Raw genomic sequence first — 24573 nt, forward strand, 5'->3', positions numbered from 1 at the left:
TCAGCCAATGAGACTCTTGGACGTTCATCTTCCTGATGGGCTTTAATTTTCTTCTCACCTTCAGAGATCAGCTGGTTGGCACAGGTACATCTGGGTGGGAAATTAATCAATATGCAAAATATGCATCAATTTAGTGCTGAAATGATCAGTTAATTGAACAATAAGTCAGTCGGTGGTTAACTAACCGTTATGAAATGCAGCTCTTTTCACTACTAATTAATCCTGGCAATTACTTTTTTTGATTAAACACTTAGTTGTTAATTCTGTAAAATGTTGAATCCAAGAAAAGCCTCCTGAGCCGCATGTGGACTGAAGTGACTTTCTTTTTTTTGTCTCACCAACAGAATATTTAACTTACGGTGATATAAAACTGAAAAGCTGGATGAACATTTCTGCTTCCTGAAACGACTGAAACTGATCAAATTAAAACTGCTGACGACTCATTTCATCAAGGGTTTTTTTTGGTTTGTTTGGACAAAACAAGTTGTGTTGCTGTAGGGTCTGGATTTTGCTACGTTTAAGAGTTTTTAGCCACGTTAGCAGCACAGACTTGAAAATCTCAACAACTATCGGTTCATTTGCCATGAAAATTTGTACATTTGTCACCAAAGGACAAATCCTAATGATTCCTCCATCTCAAATATGACCAAATATCTATGAAACTAATCACATTTTCATTAGCTTCAGCTGTACTTTGTGCTGCTTTGCAAGTGTTAGCAAGCTAACATGCAAAACTACAATACTTAGCATTGTCACTGAGCATGTTAGCCTGCTGACTTTAGCATCAAGTACAGCCTCACAGAGCTGCCAGTGTGCTTTTTTGCCTTTTTTTTTTGGTCAGTTAGATCGTGGGTCTTGTCTGAAACTTTATTGGATGAAAAATCTTACTGCGGGCTCTCTGATCCTGTCACTTTTCAAACTTTTTAATTGACTGAAGTATGAATTAAATGAAAAACAGGTGAAACGATCAATAAATAATCCTCGTTACCTCGAATCAATCATCAGTTACGCTGAAATTACAGCGGCTGTGATGCAGCAAAAGCGTTTCTCTGTCTGTCCCCCATCGCTGTCTCTTTAACTCTCCCAGCAAGGCTCATTGTGTGACTGGTGATGAGTGGGCGAGCTGGTGAAACATCATTAAGAGACTATGCTGCTCTGTACATGTGTCTGAGAGAGAGAGAGAGAGAGAGAGAGAGAGAGAGATTGCACTGCAGGCCACTACCGCTGAGACTCCCTGTTGCCATAGTAACAGGCAGCGGAATTTCATGTCGACGCTAAAAAGGCGGGTTCGTCTAAAAACCCGCCCCGTGTGTCTTCCCCAAGGTGCGTGACCCGTCTTCCACTCGAATCACCTGGACGACACCGAAACACGACGCAGAGCGGCGGCGGCGGCCCTGCAAGCAAGACAAGCGGTCACGAGCGGCCATAACTGCTGGCTCGTCTGGCGGCTGCTCGCAAAGCACACAGAGCTGAACAAACCCAATCACAACTGGCTGGGGATGTCTGAGCTGTCACTGCAGGAGAGAGATGTGAGAGCCGCGGCTGCCAGGATGGATATTACAGTATGACTCATCATGTGGGCTATGAAATCGCCAAAGCACACTCACCGGGGTTCACCGGCACAGGTTGATGAGACGCCTCTTTAGATGATGTGACTCATTTAAAGAAGAGGAGTTTCATTACAGCCCAGGTGCAGCTAACCTGTGGAGATCAGGTAACAGTGTGAGCAATCCACGAGTTCGAGGAGCAAAAGGAACCATCTGACACCAGCAGACTCTGAATGAAAAAGAAATCGCCAACAAGTCTTGGTCATGATCCGACGTGTCTTCTTTATTTTTAAAACACAGCAGTACAAGTGTGTGTCTGCCTCAGCCGCCATCAGCTGCTCTGCAACACACCGGGATAAGTTTCATATCTATAAAGTCTTCTGCAAACCATTTAATGCTGTTCGCCATACAGTATTGTTTTTTGTACATAATACATTAGAGCCTTGCATCTCTCTGGAGGTTCAGGTAAGTTAAGTGCTCTGTGTCACAGGTTCAAAGGTCATGAGTACAAAGTTTGCCATGATTAGAGACAGAGCTGTGTACATTAATGAGCCATTCCATCATTACAAGGAAGTCTTGGTTATTAACATTCTTTGTCACGTTAACAGATCGTGTATAAATTGCACCTAAATTAAGCCGAAACACATTCACACATTTGTGACACAAAGAAAATCAGGGATGGGACGCTGCATCAGACAGCCGCTAACACAAACATTGACGCAGGCTTCAGTCACGTAGGCTGCAAATAATTAACAACTTCGGCACCTCGGGACATAACTGCTCCTTTGTTTAGTAATAAAATGTAAAAACTACAAAACCCAGTTCTATGTAGCCCTTATTGGGGTAAATTAAAAAACACTTAAATCATGTTCAACTTAATGGAAGTCGGCCGAGTTTACGCTCAGCAATGTGGGAAAATCAGCACGTTGTGTCGTGCAGCCGGAGCTTCCTGCAGCACAGGATTCCCCTGCTGTGTGACGGCCTCACAAAAGGCCTTCAGATGCCGAATTGGGAGACATTCAGTCGTTTACACACTGAACTGCAGTGCTACTGCGCGGCGTTTCTTCTTAATGAGCCGTGGAGAACAGCACAACGTTCGCTCAGTCTGGGATTTCTGCAAAGCAACCGTTTCAGAGGAGACTGAAGTTGGATTTGAGCAGTTTTGGATGTATTACAACATCTCAGGGCAGCCGTACGATGAAAAGACTGTGGTTGCTGTTTGACAGCTTCAACACGTGATATTTAAAGGTATACTGTGGAGGAATTGTTGGTTCCTGTGTGTCTTCTCAGGCTCAACGTCACCACGAAGGTTAACATTTGCTGTAATGGAGCCCATACTACAGCAAGCTAACTAAACTAAAACAGGTTGACCCTGCATCGCTCTTCACCAGCGGGTGAAACAAACCCCAGATTCACTCTCACTTTGTCCATTTGGATGTTTGGTCGCTGTGTGTTTTTCTGCGCTGTCGCCGCCGTTTCCATAGCTTCCTCTTGCATGCGTGTTGCTTAGGCTCTGACACCTGGCTGCTATCATCTTCTACAGTCCCAACCTCACCTGCACGCTGTTATTGGCTGGGGGGGGCTACACACCCACTGCCCAAAGGCTGCAGCCCACAAACATCCCGACCACAGCAAAATAAATGAAGAAAACAGAAGCAGAGGGCCGGATCTCTGCAGATAAAGACACCCACACACACTGTTCGTGAGTCATAAGCGATGATTGAGAGGGATTACTCTTGTGTGAGCGTCTACATTGTTTTTTTTTTAGGAAAATCCTGCACAGTATACCTTTAAGTCAGAAGTGGAGCTGTCAAAATAAAAGCTTTTCGGTGAAAATTTGGCAGCAACATGAGCTGTAGCTCAGAACGATGAAGAAAATGGAGCAAAGGGAACGTCAGAACAGCTTCATCTGTATGCATGCGTGTGTGTGTGTGTGTGTGTGCGCATGTGTGTGTTCTCAGCTGTCCCAGTCTGTGCTCTGTGTCTCTTCATCTCCTCTGTCCTCCTCGTCAGAGTCGGCCGCCACCTTCTTCATCCTCATCATGGCGGCTTTGATGCTGCGCTCCAGCTCGTTGTCTCCGCTGCTCGGGACTTCTGGTCGGGCGGGAACCATCTACAGGAGAGGAGAGGCAGGTCAGCACCACACATGTTCCACCCCGCTGTTAAAACGCTCTCAGGTGGAAAAATCAATAGACATTTTTCACAGCAGGCGTTTTGATTTGTCACCTAAATGGATTGCAGCCATTATTAATGATATTGCTTGTACGTGAGTCCGCTGCTGTCTGTAAACTGTCACACGGGAAGCGCCTTCCTGAGATCAAGACATCTGAGTGCAGTTTAAGTTATGGATGTCGAAGCTTTGGATCTCTACCCGCAGCTGATTGGTCGAAACAGTGTGTGTGTGTGTGTCTGTGTGTTTGTTTTATGTCACTGTGGGAAAAGCACAAGCATAAATAAAGTTAATGATGGCTGAATTCCATTTTCCTGATATTGTGCACACTGTCATGACTTACTGAGACACTTGTATTGAACAGAGCCACCGTTCATGCTCTCAGTCACGCCTGCTGTGAGACAGAAAACACCCCTGATCCCTCACACAAACTGCACGAGCAAAGAAAGCTGGCTTGATGACGCATCTTTGATAAATTGATGTGTAAAAATCATTTCAGCGGATGTTTTTCTACCCTCTCTCCCTCTTGCGCCTCTCCTGATATTTTCACATCAAACTCTGTGAATTAAGAATTTATTTTGACCAAATCAGAGCTGGTGGAACAGTGGAAAGACGAACCCAGATGGATTTGGTGAGTTTTATTTCCTCTGTTTTACGACTATGAAATTACTGTTTCCGTAAATGGAGTTTGGTGGATTTGGCGAGAGAACGATGGCGGCTGGTTTATCTCTGAAGGGACCCTTTACAGAATGTGGTCACACGCTTACAATAACAGTCTAGGGGCGCCACACATGCTAAGACGAGTCCACGGCAGTCCAGATCTCTCCAAACGCTCTGGGGTCTCCCATTTGTCCAGGACATTGAAATCTGACTGGCACCACATGAAAACTCTGGTACACGCAGAGATTCGCTGAAGATAAAGGACGAGTACATTTTGGAACATTTGTTATTCAGTTTTTCTGCTTCTAGCATTCCAGCTAATTTAGTCAAAACTTCTGAAGAGGACATTTGCCTCATTTGTCTTTCAAACTGCCTTCAGTTATTCCCATTAACCCATAAAAAAACATCAGTGTTATTATTACAGTGAAATCACACTGAGAGCCTCAGAGGCTGGGGATCATTTATATTTTTGTCAGATTCTCTCGTTTTTAATCCTTCTCTCACACTGTCCTTGTGTTGAAATATTTCACTCCTGTATTTTTAACAAACTAATGCTGAATTTATCTGCCCTGATGTCTTTTCATTCATATAATGCAGGGATGTTCACAGCATTTCACTTTCAGCCTCAAGTCACTTAAAGTAGGAACAAACGTCAGTGAGCCAAATCCTCGTTGCTCTGACATTTTAAAGCAAGCGTTCGCCTGATGGTGATTTTAGGATTCACTGTGTGGCCTTGTCTGACTGTAAGGGGTCCGTGGACGGTGGTCAGGGTGGTCAAACAGCCCACGAAAACATACATGTTCGTCTTTCTCTTTAACATCTCAGCCTGAGGCTCCAAGTCAAAGGCCTGTTGGTTCATTATGAAGCTGGAAGTCTTTAAAACCGGGTCACAAATATATTCTCTCATACTTTAAAAGGCTGATCTCCCTGGTCAGTGTAGGTTTAATCTAAACTTAATTAAACAGTGTATTTCTTGGGGACTATTTTCAGATGAGGATTTATACACATTTGGTGCATAGAGAGCATTTAGGGCAGCGGGACGGCGTTTTGTGGCACTGGCTCTGTGTGGCTTTATTCGTGGTAACGTCATGCTGTGCAGCAGTGTGGCTCACTGATGAATTCTTTTTTGTTTTTGGACAAAATCAGGCTTCAGCCACAAAGCAAATACCTGTCAGTGGGATCAATTAATTATTGCTTTTGGTATTTTCATGAGACCTTTTGACCACAGGAAAAACAACAGAATTTTTAATATTTAGTATAGCCTGACTAAGACTGGACTTTTGAGGACGATACTGATCAATATTTGGTTGTTTTGTTGTTGTTTTTTTTATATCGGTCAATACGCTGGCCTGGCCGATGGATCGGTCCATCTCTGGGCTTTGGCGTGTTCTTTATTCCTGTGAAGATCTCACCTTCTTCAGGGTGACTCCCTGCCGGATGGCAGACATCAGATTGCTCCTGATGTCCTCAACAGGGGACGCTGTCCTGGGCGCGGGGACCTTACGGAGCTGAATCTGTCCACGCTGCAACGAGGCCAACACTTCATCCATTGTTCCTACAGCCACACAACCAGAAAGGAAAACAGGCACTTTTACAACGATGGCAGTAAAGAACGCACGGCTGCTAAATTCACTGTCTTTTTTTTTTTTTTTTAAAAAACCAGCTTCTTCTTGAATGACCTCCATTTCAGAAAAGCTCAGAAATATGAAGCCGTGTCGGACGTTGCTGTCTCCCTGGAGCTGAGAGTGTGCATCAGCAGGACCACAACTGAGGTAAAATGCCTCCTCTGGCCTCATGGGGGAAGCTGGGAATTTAGGACAGAACACCATGTACAGACACACACACACACACACACACACACACACACGCACACACACACTCGCACACGCTCAGTCACACAGACACACACACTTCGCTGGAACAAACAAACACGACCTTCCCTGCAGTTGGACGGATTCACACATTCAGCTCCATCTGTACTGCAATTTTCCAATAAATGCATCAAAATGTTTCCCAAATCCAACATTCTGATGTTTATTTATTACAGACACATAAAAAGCAGAAGCACACTGTGTGTTTCTCACTCTCACCGATATTTTGTTTGAGCGTGCTCTTGGCTGGAAAAGGAGGGTCTTCTTTTTCACTGAGGGGCATCGGTGTGTCCTCTGAGGAAGGCGAGGCTTTAATGGGTGGAGGAGGCAAGGCAGGGGGCAGTGGTGGGGGTGGGGGAGGTGGTGGAGGTGGAGGAGGAGGAGGACAGGTTGCTGCTGGAGGTGGCGGTGCAGAGTAGATTTGGACAGGGATGTCTTTAGGCTGCTGTTTCTTGGGTGTTTTGCTGCGTCTGGGCGCAGGACGGATGGAGGAGGGTCCTTCAGAGGCGGGAGAGGGGCCAAAGCTGATGATGGACAGCGGCTGGGAGGGACACGGGACTTCTGCAGGAGACATCCTGGACTGAGGAGTCTTCAGGATGTACTGGCCAAGTCGCTTCTTGAAAGAGATGGTAGACAAGGGGGAAAAAAACATCATTATCTCGTCTAATGTTCTAATTGAGACGACAAAGACACAAGACGACGCCTACGCGGCGGTCTGATGTTCTGGTTGCTTTAAACAGGTCTCACAGCGGCGTGAGACCAAAGTGAAGTGACAGAGGGAATGTGCAGCGAACAGACCTGCCTCATCTAAAATCACAATGCTGACAAAAAAAAAAAAAAAAGAAGTCCTCCTAATCTGCTGGAGTGTGACGATCTCTTGATTGGCTGACACAACAGTCTCACCACAAGTGCACTCATTAGCTGTTCAGGACTGGGCTGCACCAGCTGTTTGTAAATCCATCATCCATCCAAGTGTATTTGGAAAGTCATTTCCAGCTGAGGCTGAGGGGAATCTCATCAGTTTTATGGCTGTTTAGTCACAAACCAGCAACGGACAAACTGGAAAGGACTTCCATTCCAGAGGAAGCTAATGGGATGGTAATGACTGGTGCAGGTATTAGTCAAACCCTCAGGAGTTATGGCTTGTGTAAAACTTTGGACTTTGATTGCAAAGTGTATGAAAATATAAATTAATGGTCTATTTTTTTTACTATTTTTTGGAAGAATCCATGGTGTGAGCAGGATAATGCCCCTCTAGGCGTCCATAATCAGGAAATAATGGACGTTATGGAGGCCAGAACTGTCCGATGTCCTCAGTCGTTTCACTGACTTCCTGATCTTTACATTTGGCTTATGATGCATCTTCCTATTGACGCTGTGATTTTAAATGGCTGTCTCTTTTATTGCTGTTGTTTTTGTGTGGACCCCACACTTTCAATCTCATCGATGGATTTTCCACAAATCCGGTGATAAGCTAATAAAGCTAAGTTTAGTTTATTTTTAGTGGCACGTTTTACATTTTGGTCTGTATGTTGGCTGGTATGTAAAAGGGAAAAGAAAAGAGAAGGAAAGGCCTTCAGGTGGTTTGGAGACAGTGTCAACATCACAAAGCATTTTCAGCTGCCTCCCCTCTCTCTCTCTCTCTCTCTCCACTCGACAACACGAGCTGGTGGGGAGGCAGATTTGGAGCAGAGCAGATGGAAATGTGTGAGCAACAATAAATGTATTGTTCAACTGTCTTCAGACCGTCTTTGTCACAAGTGTTTAACGTTTAAATTTGAGGGATCCTCGCTAAAAATGGTGAGTGCTTAATATCGACAGTGAGTCTCTGTGCTCCTGTACAAAGGTCCTGAATGTTCTCCCTCATCTCTCTCTGCTGAAGCTCTAGTCTGTCATGCACCACTTAAAGCTCTGCCGTAAGACAGCTCACTGCTGCAAAGCCTGTCCACAACCCTGCATCTGGTCATCAGAAACCCTCATGATGTGTACGTATCCTCTCTGACTTTGGGGTTGTAAAGTTAATAAATACAACTACTGAATGTAGCAGGAGCCTCGGGGGGGGGGAGACAATGACAGAGCCTCACCTCCCTGAAGGATCGTAATCTGCTCAGAGTCTTCTCTCGCTCCTGGTCCACCCACTCTTTCCTCCTCTGCTCCTCCTCCTTTCTCTTCACGCGTTTCTGCAGACAACAGAGGGAGACAAAGAGAGGTGTTAGAGAGAGAGAGAGAGAGAGAGAGAGAGAGAGAGAGAGAGAGAGAGAGAGAGAGAGAGAGAGAGAGATGTGGTTTCATTTGTGGGGGCATCTCTGTGGGTTGTCTCGTTACTGTGTTGACGTACCAGGTGGACCTGATGATGCTGGTTGAAGACTATGGAGCTCTGCTCGGCCTGCAGCTGCTTCTGCTCGTGGGCCTCCATGCACTGATCCTAAACACACACACAAACATTAACACTTGTACACTCAGAAATCCATTCAAAAACACAATTGCGGTATTACACCATTGTCAGAAATGAGTGGGAGTTTGTGCAAATCTGTCCTTCAAAGATCAGGAAACGTCAGTGGAAGTGATAATGAGGGGGAAATAACACCTCAGCTAATGAGGACTGATTTATTTTTAACTTTCACATGTCCATCTTTTTTACTGCACTGTTAAATATTCATGCATGCGATTCTTATTCCCGGCAGATTACTGCAGACGGTTTGCAGGGAGCCTCTAACCAGGGGATCCTTCTCACTTTGTTCTGAGCAATAAAATGCTTTTCAATCAGACAAATGAGCACGCAGCCAGCAATAGGAGAAAAAGCCAAGTGCACTAACTGTGCTCAAATTACTCTGTCAGCTAAAAATAAAACCATATAGTAAAAACTATTTAAAAAACTCAGCAGTTGGGGGACATGATGTCGAGAGAGGGAGAGGAAAATCATTTAGCATCTCCAGCAATTTCCAATCTACTATTCACAGATCAATACATTTGCTCTGGAAAAGGACCAAAAGGGCTCTAAAAGATTATTCCTGATGGGGCAGGGGATGTCCTCTGAATTGGCACCTTTTTGTTGCGGAGATAAGCTCGCCGGGCACAGATGTTGCCTCTCTTGGCCTCCAAAGTCTGCAGGCGTCTTCTGAGCTGGCTGACAGCTGGAGAGTCTGCCTGGTGAATACCTGTGTGGACCAAACTCTGCAGCTCCTCCGGATCCTCACACACGTCATAGTACACCACCTCGTCCTTCAGCTCTGAAACACAAAAGCAGCCCAGTCACTCCCTGTCAACCGGTCAAAAGGTGCTCTTTCACCTCTTCTTTCATTCTGTATTCAACTCAGGTGACACGATTCTTCCATTATTTCTTTGGACATGAACCGCTTTGTTGTCACCACAATGTAAACATGAGCTTTGTTAACTATGTAAACCTTTGCACACTCAGGTACCAGACAAATAAGCCACAGAGCTGCAGCATCACGACGACAGATAGCAGAGAAGAGTGTGTGAAATTGGATTATTTCCTGTTCCTGTTGTCAGGAAAACTAGATTTCTTTATCAGGTTAGGGGCTTAAGAGAAACCTGAAACCACAGGTAGATTTTTTGCACAAAAAAATTAAATCAAATAAAAGTTGCTGGGCCACTTTGCTTGATTTTTAAAGGATTTCTGCATGATTAAGACACAGTGCTGTTGCAGCAGTACAGCAGGTATCAGGGGAGAACTTTCTTTATTGACCAGCTGCATATAAAGTGGAAACTCGAGTAATCTGACTAATCAAGCTCTTTTTTTCTGTATATCAACTGTGTTTGCATGCAAACACGAAACCAGGTCATCTGCATATCATCTGTGTCGGTTTGTTGTGAGTGAGAAATAATTCAGTCCAACAAGGACGTTCGAAAAGTCCTCGCCTGCTGATGAGTATTTCATCAATGTTGTAGATCTGAACTCTTTTGAAAAGCTCCTTAAACTGAGCAGCCAACTCATGTTTTTCTCCTTCCTCCTGCTTTTGTTGCTGAGCAGCAACTGGTAGAGGACAACTTCCTGCTTTTTAGCTGAGGAAATGAACCTGAAACCAGCCAAGGTAAGGACACGCACAGCCAAAGTCACCAGAGAAACAGACAGACAGACTTACAGCATGGACAGACACACCACCTGGAAGCAAACATCCCACGTCTCAGGAGGAGCAATTAGGGAAATATTTACACGAGCAAAATATTCCCCCAAAGTAAACCCTGTGTACAAGACACTGAGTGACCAGAAAAACAGAGAGCACTGTACAACACAATGTCAGCCAAAACAGCAGTCCTGTGAGGAATGTATGAAACACTGTGCGAAGTGCAAGTCTTAATTATAACTGACGCTGTGTCAGAAGGGCGTAGATTCAGCTCTATGGTAAGTGAAGAGTGGTGGAGCATTACACTGTGAGACGCGTCTGGTTTCTTTGCTTAAATGAGGCTGACAAATATTACAGACGACTTACAATGAAATGCAGTCTAGTGAAACACACCCGCCAACATTTCCAAGATGAAAACACAGGAAAGCATTTTAAAGGACCATTTCACCAAAATAAAACTGAAAAAACTGAGATGGGAGACGGGGAGCAACAAGTGCGTACTGCTGCTCTTAACCAGCGCAGTCAGCAGCTGGAGCTGAGGCAGCGGCTGTGACACGCAGCTCGTGGAGGCGATAAAGTGGCTGCCTGATTGCCACAACTTGTCTTGAGACTTTCACTAAACGTCCACAAATCCACTTAAAGATCACAGGAAAAAACTCCAGACCTTGCCTGTGAATCATCATGTTTCCTACAGTATCAAAGAAATCCAGTGACAGCTGTCTGTGCATGCACGGCGCACTGTGAACAGCAATGTCTGACAGCGAGTCCGGCACACATTACATGGAGCAAATTTGCCAAAATGTGAACAAATATGTGCTAAAAATCAGGGATCAAGTGGCGGCTTTGACCACTGAGCAAAGCTGGAATTGATTACAGGATTTTCATACTGCAAAGCATGACCTTTTCCAGAGTTTCTATTTTTGCGGTCACACCCTGCATTACTGCATCAATTTAAATAAAGTAGGCAGGCAAAGATGGTAATTTGTGAGGACCTTTAGATTCTAATTACAGTTTCACAGCGTGAGGGAACCTTGTGCCTTGTACTGGTATTATGATGTCTTCAAAATGGAAGAGCTATTAAATACAGAGTGCTTCATACATCTTTGAATCAGTGTCACTTGGGTAAATTGTACAAGGACATCACTGTCTTTCAGTGTTGCTGAATGCACAGCTGCAGTTCACCACGGTGCCGCTACCTTTGATCTGCCGCCGCAGGCTGTCTATCTGCGCCACCAGCAGCTGCTCCTCGTTCTTCAGGATCTCAAACTTGGTGTCGTACAGCTCTAGCTGGGTTTCGTAGAACTGCAACTCCAGCTGGTCCACTGTGTCCTGCTGCTGGCCGTCCTCAGGCGCAGACCTCGAATCGGATCTGTGGGTCTTGACTCTGCCGGACAGGCTGCCCAACTGCACCACAATAAGAAAAAATGTAAAGGATCACACTTTGCAAACTGCAGCCTAATAACATCACACAGTGCTACTTCGGGCTGACGGTCTTCTAAAGCAGACCATACGTTCTGACTGATTGAGCTGCTGGTTTCCATTCATTTCACTATGCAATTAACCTCAACTCACATGAAACTCTGCCCACTAATCTCTCACGGATAGATGGCGAGGCAGCGGCAAGCAGGGAGTGTTTTTTTTTTTTCCCAAACTCCTCTTGTTGTGTTCAAAGACACCTTGAATGAACTCCACTCAGGAGTCAGCTGTCAAACGGAAACCTATTTCCAAGTTTTAATCTCGGCAACTTGATTTCCATACTGTGATGAAACGGGCTGAAACCAACAGCTACCTGCAACAGGACAGCAATGCTAAGTACGCCTGATGTGCAGTCTATGAGCTGACACTCTCAAAGCACACGGATGTCCTTAAACGTTTCCAATTATGTCAAGTATGAATCCACGCACTGCCGCCGTAACTCCAGAGCTGCACCGAGTGAACTGCTTTTAGATAACATACAGCTACTACCAAGCATGCATGTGTACACTAGGCCTGTCACAATTATTGCATAATCACCAGGCTGTGATCATATTTCCATTCACCTGTTTCAAAACAGAAGGATGAAACCAACAGAAATGTCATATTTCCACATTTTCCACCGTTAGAGGTTTGACTGCTGCTCTTTTAATGCCGTCATCTCATCTTTTCTGCATAAGGTGCATCTGTCTCGAGCTATTATTAGGCTTTTACTACAACAGTCGCATAAAATGAACACAAAAAGACAAATTGTTCACCGCAATTATTTGTGAGACAATTAATCATCAACCACAATGTCATGATCATGACAGGCCCGATGTGCACAGACGCTAAATGTAAAGGCATCACGCTGTGGCATCTGCAGGCGCACTGGCACACTCCAAAGAGCCACCGACGTATGAGATTTTGCGTAGGCGCAGCTTATTGATCTCATTATAATCGCCTGCACTCAGGCGTCTCTTTAACGGCTCGTGTTGATTTCACAGTGCGAGATACCGCCAGCATCCTCGTACCTGATTTTTGAAGAGCTTAATCGGATGAATAATGCACCCACATGAAGGTGAAGGTGCTGAAGGTGTTCTCTTTTGAAAAGCTCAAATGTGAAGCACGACACCCCACAGCAGCAAGGGAGGCGCTGCAGCAGCTTCCCTAAAACACTGCGACCCTGACATTACAAACACCCCCCCCCCCCCCCCCCATGTATGCACAGTTATGCATATAGCTGGCACGTTTTGTGAATGTATACACACCCAGTCGCACTCAGCTATTCACACATGCAGGTTTCGGGGGTGTATCGAGGGGATTCTCTGTGTTTTTAGAAGGGCTTTATAAATAGATCAAAGGACGACAGCAGCCAGAGATTCACATCAGACTGGAATACCAAGCGAAAGATAAAATAGAGCAAGTCGGCACCACGTCACATCTCTGCAGACTTACAACCACTACAAAAGCAGAGCTGGCCTTGACACTAGGAGGTAAAGACCTGAATGACAACCACAGCCTTACAGCAGTGTCAGAGCCCGGTACGCCATCACGGAGTGTGCTGCCTAATTATAGAACCGTGAGAAAAGCTGTGGTTTATGTTAGTCGATAAAACGTGAGACACACACACCCTTTCTCTGATGCCATCTTTCTTGCGGTTAAGGCACATCTCTGTGGTTCTCATATGCTGCAGGGTTTCTTTGGCTAACAGGAAGCGTAGTTTCTCCAGTCTGGGAGCTGCAGACGCCCAGGCGGCAGCTCCAAAACGACACTTATCCTCCTCCATCTGCTTTAACGTAGCTGAACATGTACACAGGGGTCTGTTAGGTTTTCATCACGCAAAGCACAAAACACATTAACATGTAGTAAAGGAAAAAGATTCATTGACATTTGTGAGCGTCTAACTGGCCTCTTGCACTGCTGATGCAGACATTATTTATTTTATTTTTTTTTTTTTTCAGAAAGGCTGAAACAAACCTCCAGCATACGGGCAAACATGTGCTGCAGTTTCCAGCCTTACAGACGGTGGAGTCGGTGTATCCACATAAAATAATTCTAGGTGCTTTCTTTCCTCAGATTAAGGTGGGAATCCACAAAAGGCCCACATGAAAAATGGCTGCCAAATAAAATGAAAGTCTTATCCAGTTTAAATGAAGAACATGCAGTAATATCCTTCATGATTCCCAGATTTTTTTTTGAAAATGCTTCCTTTGAGCAAGAATCAGCAAGTACCTGGTATATTATTACTTTTTCTTTGTGTAATTATTCTATTTCCTTTCGGAATAACAGCTAAAGTGTATTTTGTGTGGACTTCTTGATCATATATCATAAATATGTTGCAGCTGGAGAGCAACTTGTGACTCTACTACGCTTCATCTCTGAGCGCTGAGGAATGACACATGAAAGTCATTCATTAATTCATTCTTACGCCAATAAAAGAAGTAAACACAGCAACTCATACCAGCCAGAGCCTTTGAAGTCTGTGCAAAGTAGGTGACAGTGATGTCCTGAATTGAGGCGACTGCGTCTTCTGCTTTCGTTCTCCACTCCTCCGCCTCCTTCTCCAGGGCTGCAATTCTCTTAGGACCCAAGTCCTCAAACTCCAAAGACTTCTGCAGGAATCCGCGGTAAGCAAAACAGTGGACAACTTTAATGCAGACTTCCTACAGACACTTAACCCACATACATATAAATCTGTCCTTCAGGCAAAGTTGGTTTTGTGAGAAGCTAAAGTTTGACGGCACATGTTGAATGAGACAAAAAAAAATCAGGGTTTCTGATCCGCATTGGTATATTTGCCTGTATTTACCAGAATCTCCATCTTGTAGAGGCAGGCCAACTCCCTCATGTCCCTGAAAGGCTGGAGCAGATACTGGAAGAAGGTGGTGGCCACAGTGACCAGGTCCTGGTAGGCCTCGTCCTCCTCCTCGTAGATGCTGAGCAGCGCAACCATTCGGTCTGCGCTGCCGTGACTCTGCAGCAGCTGTAAATACGGAGGACAGAAACACCTTTACCTGGGTTTATTCTGAGCCCGCGGCCTAGTTTTTTCTCGGCTTTACTTTGGAGGCAGGAATGGGCAAGACTGGAGGGAGAAAATCACTTTTTCTATGTCACATGATTTCATCATATCTAAAGTACTGTACACAAACCTGTATAATATGATTCCCTGCTGTCTTTATGTATTTAAGGGGAACAATAACAGCTGTAATCCAAAGACATGATGCAAATTAAATCTGCTCTCTGACGCGGTCTCAACAGAACATATGATCTTAATAAAGGTTGACTTAACCACATACTGGACTGCATTAGATTGTACTGGTGCTTTGTACACTGGCTGCATTCTTTTCAGGGCCTCATAACTCGGGGCTGTCACCACACTGCATCTCTCACCGTGATATTCACTTGGCTAACAAGCAAATGAAGGCTCAAGTGACAGCTCTGTGTTCAAATGCATGTCAGAGGGCAGGCGAAGCTCACTGGCTGCACCACAAACAACAGCGCTGCTGATGTTGCAACATCTGCAGCTCTGACTGTAATGAAACAGCAAAGGCTTGCTGTGTCATAGCAGGCCTTGTAACACCACTGTGTGGTGCTAGTCAAAAAAGGAGGAATATGGAGGTTTCCCATTCCTTACTACATCCTAAATCCTCTCTCTTTTGCTCAAGTGAAACCACTCTTCTGAAAATATGTGCCTTGCTCGTCCATGTTTACTTCTGAGTGCATCAAAGATGGTTTCTCAGACTTCTCAGGCTCAGAAGTGTTGCAGGGTTGTTGTATTGGATTGCATTGATTTGATCAGTGTACCTAATAACCTGGAGAATGAGTGTACATACAGCACCCACAGGCCTGATACGAGCCGCTGTGGCTCTTTTCCACCCCACCTGTCGCAGGTGGCCCTTGGCCCTTGACATTTCCTCCTGCATGGTCTTCCTTCTGAACTCCTGCAGATTTTCAAAGTACTCCTCCACGTCCCGCTCATCCTGGGTGAACAACGTGTCGAGGACAATCTTTCGGCCGCACATGTCGATGGCTGTGCTGAAATATTTCTCCAGTTTCCGACACGGTGCGTCATAATCACGCTCATCGTCGTCGGGACCTGACCTCCGATTCAGGAAGAGTAAGTCCCAAATGTTGCCGTCTTCGAACTCGGACAAATCCGGGAAGCAGGCTCCCAAGATGTCTGCCACGCATGTGAACTGCTGATGGATATGCTTCAGGTCTGTCACGGAGAAAAGTCCGGCCCAGCTCATCTGAGGGTCGCCGGCGATGGCAACTTCGGCTTTCCGCTTCAGCCGCTGTAACGTCCGGTTGTGGCAGGTGACAGCGAACTTACACTCGATGACATTCCACTGTACGATGAAGCCCAGCTTAAACGCCTCAGTTTCTTCAAATATGTTACTCTTAACGGCCACCCAGCCCTCCAGGCTGTCCAAACGCTCAAACTCCACGTTATTCATTCTAAAAAGAGATGTTTCACTGTGGCCTCCGAGACGATGCTGGCTCTGTTTACAACGTCCGCCATTTGCGTGACGTAAGCTGCCTTCACGGCCTCAGGAACATGTGGAATTTTCCTAAAACCGAACGTTAAATGTTTTCACATAGTGATAAATATACTGTTTAAAGACGCTGTTTTCACATTTACTGAAAATAGACGTTGTGGGAGAGAAGACAGTGGAAGCTCTGCATTTTCGCACACATTATTTAGCGATGATATTAACTATAAGTCAACTTGTATTGTTGTTGGTTCGCAACTTCTCCCCAGTAATCCACGTTTTCGCTTACAACAGATCAGTTTTGCTTGATTTCTGCGTCAAAGCAACAGTAGGGAAAATGTGCCAGCATCTTATTTCGATAACCAAGATAGACAGAGCAGGGGATGTCACATTCCATATATGTCTATTCAAAAGCGCTTTAATGATTGCAACGTAAGTTTACCAGAAAACCTGAAGGCACCATAATGTCCATGGAATCGTGTTCAACTTTGACCTTTGAGTCACATGTTCGGGGATTTCCATGTCCTAATATCAAGCAATGGATAATGCAGAACCTAAAACTGGCAGTAATTAAAAGGATTTTTGTACAGTGTTAACAAAACTCAGGCCTCTGATTTCTCTAAAGTGTATATTTTACTCAATAAAGAACTAACTTCCTGCATGGGGGGTTGACATGCCTATGAGCAATCTGAGTCCCATCTATTTTTGTCCCAGTTTCTGGGTGAGGGTTGGACTGCTGTCAGAGTTGGCTTGTCGGACGCCACTGTTGGCCTGAAATGGTTGCTTAGAACAGACTGGTTTACTGAATTATCCAGGTAAATATGCCATCAGCTGCTCTTTCCCTTTTAATAATTCAATTAACAGCCTGTTCTGCACAGGCTAGTTGCTTGGTTCAGGTATGAAGTGAAGTTTTGAGATCTCACGATCTGTTGTTGTTCAGTTAGTGATTGATGCAGGGTTTTTAGAATATTATTCTGAATGGTTGTTGATCTGTAGACTGGTGTAGAACAGAAAGGGCTGAATTGCATTGATCCTGTATCAGAAATGTGAATCATAACTGGATTGCCAGCCTCTGTCCTGCCACAGTCTTTCTCCTCATGGACCTATATGAGATCAGAGGAGGCAGACTGGATGTGATCGCAGAGGAAGCTGAGCACCAGGAGTTAAGCAGAGCGTCGACCACCATGGAGCCCTACAACGTGGTTCCAGACAGAGGAGGGAGGGCGACCCGGGACGTTTCCACCTTCCAGAGGTTCTCTGTGGGCACCAACGAGTCCCTTCGCTTTGAGCCCTGTGAGGGCAGCTCTCCATCTCCCACTGGGGCAGAAGATGGACATGATGACGATGATGTGTTTAAGGAGGGAGAAACCGAGGTGGGGACACTAGCACAGCTTTTATTTGACCTCTGCGACCTCTTTAAATCCCCTTTTCATATGGGTCTTGATGATAACGGCAGCATTAAACAGAACCAACAGGAACTGCAAGGATTCATTAAAAATAGGCTAATTCTTATTCTTAACTTCATATTACAACATTCACATTTATCCATTTATTTTCTTAAAATGGCCTTGACACTACACTTTAAGACTGTGGACTCACATTTAGCATTTCAGATTTCTTTGTAGCTACTTCCCAGAAGATGGAGCTGTCCACATGAAAGCGGTCTTACCAAGCCAGACATGAGCAGAGAGTCCTGACAGCACAGGCTGAAAAAGGTTTATGCTACTGGTTTGAATTAAAACGAGAAAGGCCAAAAGTATGCCTTTCAACTGTTTTCAGACAGTCAGGGATCGGTTGCAAGGGAAGGTTGCTGAGATGGAGAGCTTCGCGGGTCATCTGGAGGAAATCTTCCTCACTGTGGAGGTAATGTGTGTCCCCTGGAGGGCCTGAACTCACATGCATTTCATTAATTGCCTCTCTTGATCTGTCATCATCTCCTCGGTTTTTCTTTCCTTTTGCATATTTTGAGTGATGCACCACAAATCTCTAACCGCGCCGCTGTGATCATATGCATGTACGCACAGGAGAATTTTGGCCGTCGGGAGCAGCACCTGGAGCAGCACTACAATGACGTGCTGCAGACGTTGTCCCAGCGTTATGATGAGAGGGCGGCTGGACTGGAGGAGGAGAAGAAGGGCAAGCTGGAGGCCCTGTACAATCAGCTGCTGGCTTGCGGTCAGGCAATGGACGCCTCCAAGGAGCTCATTGAGACGGCCCAGGAGATCTACCGCAGCCAAGACAAGAGGATTTTCCTGAAGGTGGCCCAGCTAGTGGTCTTTATTTCTTCAGACCGTCAAATGTGCAGATTACAGTTGTATGCACGATGATGAATAGATGAGATAGAAATGGGTAATGTGATTGTGGAGAAGAAGTATTGATTAGTATCTCTACATCTTTGACCTTTATTGACAGACCGTTATATCCACCATTAAAAGGTAATTATGATACTGCTCAGTGAGTTTGCCACATGTTCACCAGTGATGACTGCGGTGTGAATTCAAAAGACTAACCAGTAATGGCACATGGCTGATATTGTGATATCATGTTTTTTGCCTGTCGTTTCAGACTAATATTATGTTAGTACAGCAGTGGTGAAGGAAGTAAAACTACTAATACTACTCTGTGAAATACTGCATGCAAAACCTCACTGAAGTGAAGGTATGTGAGTACAGTGTTTCACGATTATCTATGATGTTTTGGGATTAATGTTCCTGCTGTATTAATGCGAATGAGGCATTTTTAAGTTTGGCACTTGAGTAAATGCACTTAGTTACATTCCACCACTGAAGTAGACATAGTTTGAGTGTGAAAGTAAATTCTTGGCATTGGAAAAAGTCCTTTGACCATTTGAAAAGCTCACACGTGGATGTTTGACTGATCCAGATGAGTGGCATGACTCGGGCTGCTTTACCTTAAATCTTTGTATTCAGAGCTTCTTTTCCTTCGTCTTTCTGTTTGACACTAGAATCGAGGAGTTTGCCAAAGAGGAGATGGACCTCAGGTTGGCGACAAGTCTTGATTTTAACACGCCGCTGGCTGACCTGTCAGATGTCAAAACCATGATGGACTCCATCAACGTTGTGCCAGGTCTGATTTACAAGCTGCATTAACGTACTGGCTTTGTGTGTTTATACACAGGGTGACAGTAATAATCAATAATCAAGTGACGCTCTCGTTGAGATAACGGGCACACGGCACTGTTACGTGTGATTTAAAGACTTTTCAGTAAGGAGAGATCATTTTGAAGTGCATAATATTGAGTTTATCAGCAGAGAGAGACTATGATGATTAGACTGCTTCTATCTGAAGCATCTTCATTCAGCATAGGCCCACATGAAGACAGGACAGGATCCCAGAGTGAAAACACCAGTGATGGCGGAGTAAAGCCAGCAGGTGGACGATGGAAACGATCAGTTGAGTTTCCCTGAACGTCCTGCAGGTAACAAAATGACAGGATTACAGTGACATTTATAGAACAGCCTCTAAGGACTGATCTGACCTCGGAAGCGCAGACAGAAAGATCATCGCTCAGATACTTTGACAGGGTTGAAAAGCAGAAGATTAGAGCAAGAAGAAAAGGCAGAAATTCACCCAGAGAGGAAAGACGGCAAAATGTGAGAGAAAAAGTCGTCCTGACTGAGCCTTCACTAAGACTTCTGTCAGTGTGGTATACACGTTCATATTTGAAACTCTCAATGTTGAGCTGCAACTATAGCAATCTGTCATAACGTATTGCTATTGATAGTATGACTTGGTAACAAAACTGGGCTAATAATGCTTCTAACAGCTCCATCCGCCCCAGTCATCAACCCCCAGATTCCCAACTCTGCCACCCAGACGTCCCTGCGCGTGTGCTGGAGCTTGTTCTCCGACGACACAGTGGAGTACTATGAGCTTTCCTACAGACCGGTGCTGGAGGACACGCCGGCAGACAGCACCTGTGCACCGCACGGTACGGCTCAGAGGCACCGGCTGCACGCTCACATTGCATGATAACACCATCTACTGTTGGAAATAGCATCTATTGATGTGAAAATCTGGCACGTTTCGAACAGTACGGCCACATTTTAATCTGTGCTCGCATTTTAGTGAGCAAGGTAAAGGTGAAGGAGACCCACTGCACTGTGACAGATCTGCTGCCCAACGCTCAGTATGAACTGTGGGTAACTGCCACCAACACCACGGGCATCAGCCCAGCGAGCGAGAAGGCCCTGTACATGACAGGTAATAGATGTCGCTGTCACAGCTACAGAAGTCATTACACTTTTGACAGTTGAAATAATTGTTCTGCTCTCTCCTGATGTCCCCTAAAACCACTTTCAGGTGTGCTTCTCTCTGTTTTGTTATCAGCCCAGCCTCACATGATTGATGTGAGAGAGAAAAAAGTCAAAATTTCTGATTCCTCTCTGCCTAGTGCCGTCGCCTCCGGCGATCAAGCAGAGGGAGTGCGCGAGCTGTCCGGAGGCTGCTCTGGTCCGCTGGGAGTCCGGAAACACCAACCCTGTAGACTCTTACACCGTGGAGCTCAGTGAGATGGGCACTGACGGCACACAGAGCGGCGTGACTGAGTGAGACCTGTTATTAACGTGCACCTGCAGCTGACAGGCTGAGCACGCAAACAAGCTCAAGCTTTAATTGTGTTTTCCTTGTCATGATTTTTAACGAGTTCACACACCAGGGTGAAGTTAAAATGTCTCAGTTAAAGCAGGAATGCTCCACTGGCTACGCTTCAAAGCTGCAGCAGCCCTTGATATTTGTCTTCACTGGCTTGTCCTTTAATAAGGCTTTTGCTTCAATACGTCCATAAACAAGCCTGCGTTAGTGCTTGCCAGGGATTTCTGAGGTCCCATGGTTATAGAGCTGCTGAATCAAGACACACTCTGTCCTAGAAAATCTATTCTTAGCTTCTGCTCCTGCAGCACTGTTAGCCTCAGCTAGAATACTGTCCTCGCATTTGGGGTCACTTCACAGAACAGTCAAACGTTTATTTTCAATCATTGGTGTGGTTTTTTTGCATAGAGGAGCCTGAACTGTTTTAACTGAAATAGGTCCACGGTCCAAATATGACAAAGTTCCCACTCAGCCACCCCATTTATCCACTGAATGTTTGAGAAGTTGTGCGACAAGATGATATTTCGAGACTTTAGACTCTGGTAGAGGTATGGAAACAAACGCCAGCCTGAAAAGCTGTCATCATTGTGCACTTCATAGATCTAAAAAGGAAGTGATATCAGCCTTCCGCCCCACTGATTGATCACACAGGTCTATAGTAGCCGTGCCCACCTGTCAGTGTCTGATCCAGCTGCAGACAGGACGCCGTTACCTCATCTCTGTGAGAGCAGTCAACATCGGCGGGCCCAGCGACAGGAGTGAAGTTTTTACTGTCTCCACAACAGGTGAGAGGCACCCTGGATCAGCCCGGTCATGTGACGTCTGGCCAGCGGTGGAAGAAACATTCACATCATTTACTTAGAAGTAGCAATGGCAATATCTGATGCTGTCTCATTACAAGTACCTCATTCAAACTTAGGCAGAAGCATAGTGTTTGTTACTGCATCAGTATTATTAGTGTATTAACACCATAGTTCCTAACGTTTTTGTTTGTGACCACATAATACAAAGCAACTTGAATGCATATGAGTCCTGAAGAGGTTGAACAGAGCAAAATCCAAAAAACATGTAGAATTATGGTTTTTAAACCTCCTCCCAGAAGTAAGTATCTGGCAACTCTTTAGATTCGTCTCACGACACCTTGTGTGGGTCCAGAACTTCATATATTGTTGGGTAGTTCAACCTGTAACGCATCGTATTTTCTGTTCTGATCATATTCTTTTAAGAAATCTGTCTGAAAAGTAACTACCAACTTTAGTTTTTAAATAATTGTAACAGAGTACAAGTAGAAAGTATCATAAAGTTGAAGTACAAGTGCCTCAACATTGTACTTTACCACTAAGTTGCAGTATCTGAGTCAGTGTACTTACTGTCCATCACTGTTTTTTGCACATTCATATGATAACAGTGTTTACTTACCTGTGCAGGTACATTCTTCTATCTCTTGGAGGACAGTGCCCATCCTTGCCTGTCCATCTCTGAAGATGGCTTCACCATATTTTATGGCGATGAGGAGCTGCCAATTAGCGCTATGGCCTTAGAGGACTACACCTTCACCAGGTGAAGCATACAGCGGATGCTCGTACTTGTACTTTCAAAATGACTGTTTGTGTGAAGACATGTAAAATAAGAGTGTGTGTTGTGTGTGCAGATGTGTGGCCGTCCTGGGGGATCTGATCCCAGTGCGAGGCAGGCATTACTGGGAGGTCGAGGTGGATGATGGGACAGAATTTAGGATTGGAGTTGCATATGAGGACACAGAGAGGAACTCGTACCTCGGAGCCAACAACACCTCCTGGTGTATGAGACACATTCTCACCCCGTCCAGGTAACAGCGCAGCGCGACTGTGGCAACTATTAAACCTTATGTTGTGACTTTTCAGCAAAGGAGCACATATTTACAGCCTATATAACTTCTGAAATATTAAATAATTCCTTGTTTCGTGTAGCAGCAGCGCTCTAAGGCAGTGGTTCTCAAACTGAAGGGGGGGGGGGAGAACCAGGGGGAAAATATAAAGTGAATTAATTTGACTTATGTAGGGAAAATAAACAAGAGTTTGCTGATACGCTGATCTTTATTTCAGTAGCTTTTTATTAACTGGTTCCCCATTATGATTATTAGTTATTGATTTTTAAGAAATTGAAGTCAACTGCATGAACTTTTGCTTCCTTTATGGTCACTTTTGTATTTTCTTTGCAGCAGAGGGAAGGGTTACCGCTTCAACTTTTCTACATATTGGGGTTTTTTAAATGAGTCAGAAGAACAAACATTTCAAGGAAAACATTGATTTTGCAATTATATTATTTTTATACAAACAGCAGCGGGGGGCCTGTGGGACCCCAAACAACGAGGGACTTAAAGTTAGGGTTAAAGTATTCCTGGTTGTCTTCTTGAAACACACTTATTCCCATTTGTTGTGCAAGCTGGGGAGGACAAACTGGCTTTCACTTTTACAAGACCACGCAGACCAAGTAGATGCAGCTTTTTCAGCCAATCAGATACAATTAGCGTGCGGGCTCTCCCAGGGACCACTACTGCAGTTCACGGAAACTGGGCCAAGACTGTATTTTTAGCTACCAGAAATTTTCCTTCCATAAGCAAAAAATTGTGCATCCGCTCTATGCAAAGCGAAGCCCGCCGAAGGCACAAGAGCCCGCAGTTGTGTATCTGTTACTTTACACGTGTTGCTATGGCAACTCCTCTACCAGATCAGAGCAGCATCTCACACAAGCCCCAAATGCGCTTTCCATTGTGGGCATCTTCCTTGTGATTCTACCTACGCGCAATTGAACAATCGCATTTCTCGTTTTCTTTAATCCGCAGCCTTTTCAAATCCTGCTGTTGGCTCATGATTCAGCATCTGCTTTATAACAGCTGACAGAGCGGGAAAATTATCCCAAACAGGATGAGAGCAAAAGCTTTATATTTAGAACTACTGCCAACCACAATCACAACGATTCCCTTTTATTTTTTCCCTTTAGGCATAAATATGAGTTTCTGCACAATGGTTGGAGTCCTGACCTGAGGATTACAGTGAACCCGGTGCGGATAGGATTAGCCCTGGACTACGAGAGGGGGACTCTGTCCTTCTTTAATGTGGATCTGGAGCAACACCTGCATACCTTCCACTGTCACTTCCGAAATTATGTCCACCCCTGCTTTGGCCTGGACAACCCTGGAGCTCTAACTATACACAATGGCATAGAGGCTCCTGAGTACGCTTTCATCTGACACCAGCGGTCATATCTAATATTAACATGAAATAACACCCAGGGTGGCAGGAAGTGAAAGAGCACTTTTTTTAATACTTGCTAAAGACCTGTGTGACCCTAATTCAGAAGTAAAGCATCTGTAGACCTTCCTCAGCAGTATAAAATGTGTGCGATCTAAAGACAATAAGGGGCTTTCAGTTGTTTTTATTATTGTATTCCATGGGAACAGGCAAACACCATTTTCCAAGATAAGAAAAAGTTTCACTGAATTTTACAATATGTATTTATACCATCAGCAACTGCAGCAGACCTAGTGTATAAATAAAAAAAGGACTAAGGGGCTTGTTTTTGACTAACAAAAGATGCTTTGAAAAATGAAATAAAAGTGTTTTAAGAAAATTCACTTTACTTTGCTTTGTATTTATTATACAATTGTATTCACATCTTAAAAGGAAAAATCCACCC

At 44.8% G+C, this 24573-nt stretch overlaps 2 protein-coding genes across 3 annotated transcripts; one reads left to right on the forward strand and one right to left on the reverse strand.

The window, feature by feature from the left end:
• Positions 1–1809: 1809 nt before the first annotated feature.
• whamm (WASP homolog associated with actin, golgi membranes and microtubules) lies at positions 1810–16313 on the reverse strand. Of its 2 annotated transcripts, none has more exons than XM_076731512.1 (11): positions 15673–16313; positions 14601–14774; positions 14253–14403; positions 13422–13591; positions 11533–11740; positions 9294–9478; positions 8587–8673; positions 8333–8428; positions 6468–6864; positions 5790–5932; positions 1810–3660 (listed from the first exon to the last, which is right to left on the reverse strand). In XM_076731512.1, exons 1-11 carry the CDS (start codon positions 16246–16248, stop codon positions 3505–3507), a joined length of 2343 nt encoding a protein of 780 aa, XP_076587627.1. In that variant the 5' UTR covers positions 16249–16313; the 3' UTR covers positions 1810–3504. The 2 variants fall into 2 exon arrangements, with proteins under 2 accessions (XP_076587627.1, XP_076587638.1); XM_076731523.1 differs by having other exon boundaries at positions 6468–6861; positions 15673–16248.
• Positions 16292–24214, forward strand: fsd2 (fibronectin type III and SPRY domain containing 2). Its single transcript, XM_076731537.1, has 13 exons — positions 16292–17099; positions 17354–17657; positions 18064–18147; positions 18309–18542; positions 18697–18719; positions 19250–19371; positions 20072–20236; positions 20374–20508; positions 20699–20852; positions 21547–21680; positions 22323–22455; positions 22547–22723; positions 23878–24214. Exons 2-13 carry the CDS (start codon positions 17382–17384, stop codon positions 24125–24127), a joined length of 1887 nt encoding a protein of 628 aa, XP_076587652.1. The 5' UTR covers positions 16292–17099; positions 17354–17381; the 3' UTR covers positions 24128–24214.
• The last annotated feature ends 359 nt before the right edge of the window (positions 24215–24573 follow it).

The sequence above is a fragment of the Chaetodon auriga genome, chromosome 1 (genome assembly GCF_051107435.1).
Source record: "Chaetodon auriga isolate fChaAug3 chromosome 1, fChaAug3.hap1, whole genome shotgun sequence".
NCBI classification, from domain to species: domain Eukaryota; kingdom Metazoa; phylum Chordata; class Actinopteri; order Chaetodontiformes; family Chaetodontidae; genus Chaetodon; species Chaetodon auriga.

What these genes read in the sequence shown, in the direction of transcription:
- fsd2 (XM_076731537.1), top strand. Translation starts at nt 17,382, where the DNA reads ATGGACCTATATGAGATCAGAGGAGGCAGACTGGATGTGATCGCAGAG. An exon ending in ACAAGAGGATTTTCCTGAAG is followed by an intron (nt 18,543 to 18,696) that starts GTGGCCCAGCTA and finishes CTTTATTGACAG; the next exon opens with ACCGTTATATCCACCATTAA. An exon ending in GTTATATCCACCATTAAAAG is followed by an intron (nt 18,720 to 19,249) that starts GTAATTATGATA and finishes GTTTGACACTAG; the next exon opens with AATCGAGGAGTTTGCCAAAG.
- whamm (XM_076731512.1), bottom strand. Translation starts at nt 16,248, where the DNA reads ATGAATAACGTGGAGTTTGAGCGTTTGGACAGCCTGGAGGGCTGGGTG. An exon ending in CCTGCGGCGGCAGATCAAAG is followed by an intron (nt 9,479 to 11,532) that starts GTAGCGGCACCG and finishes TTTGTGTTTCAG; the next exon opens with AGCTGAAGGACGAGGTGGTG. An exon ending in GATTACGATCCTTCAGGGAG is followed by an intron (nt 6,865 to 8,332) that starts GTGAGGCTCTGT and finishes ATCTCTTTCAAG; the next exon opens with AAGCGACTTGGCCAGTACAT.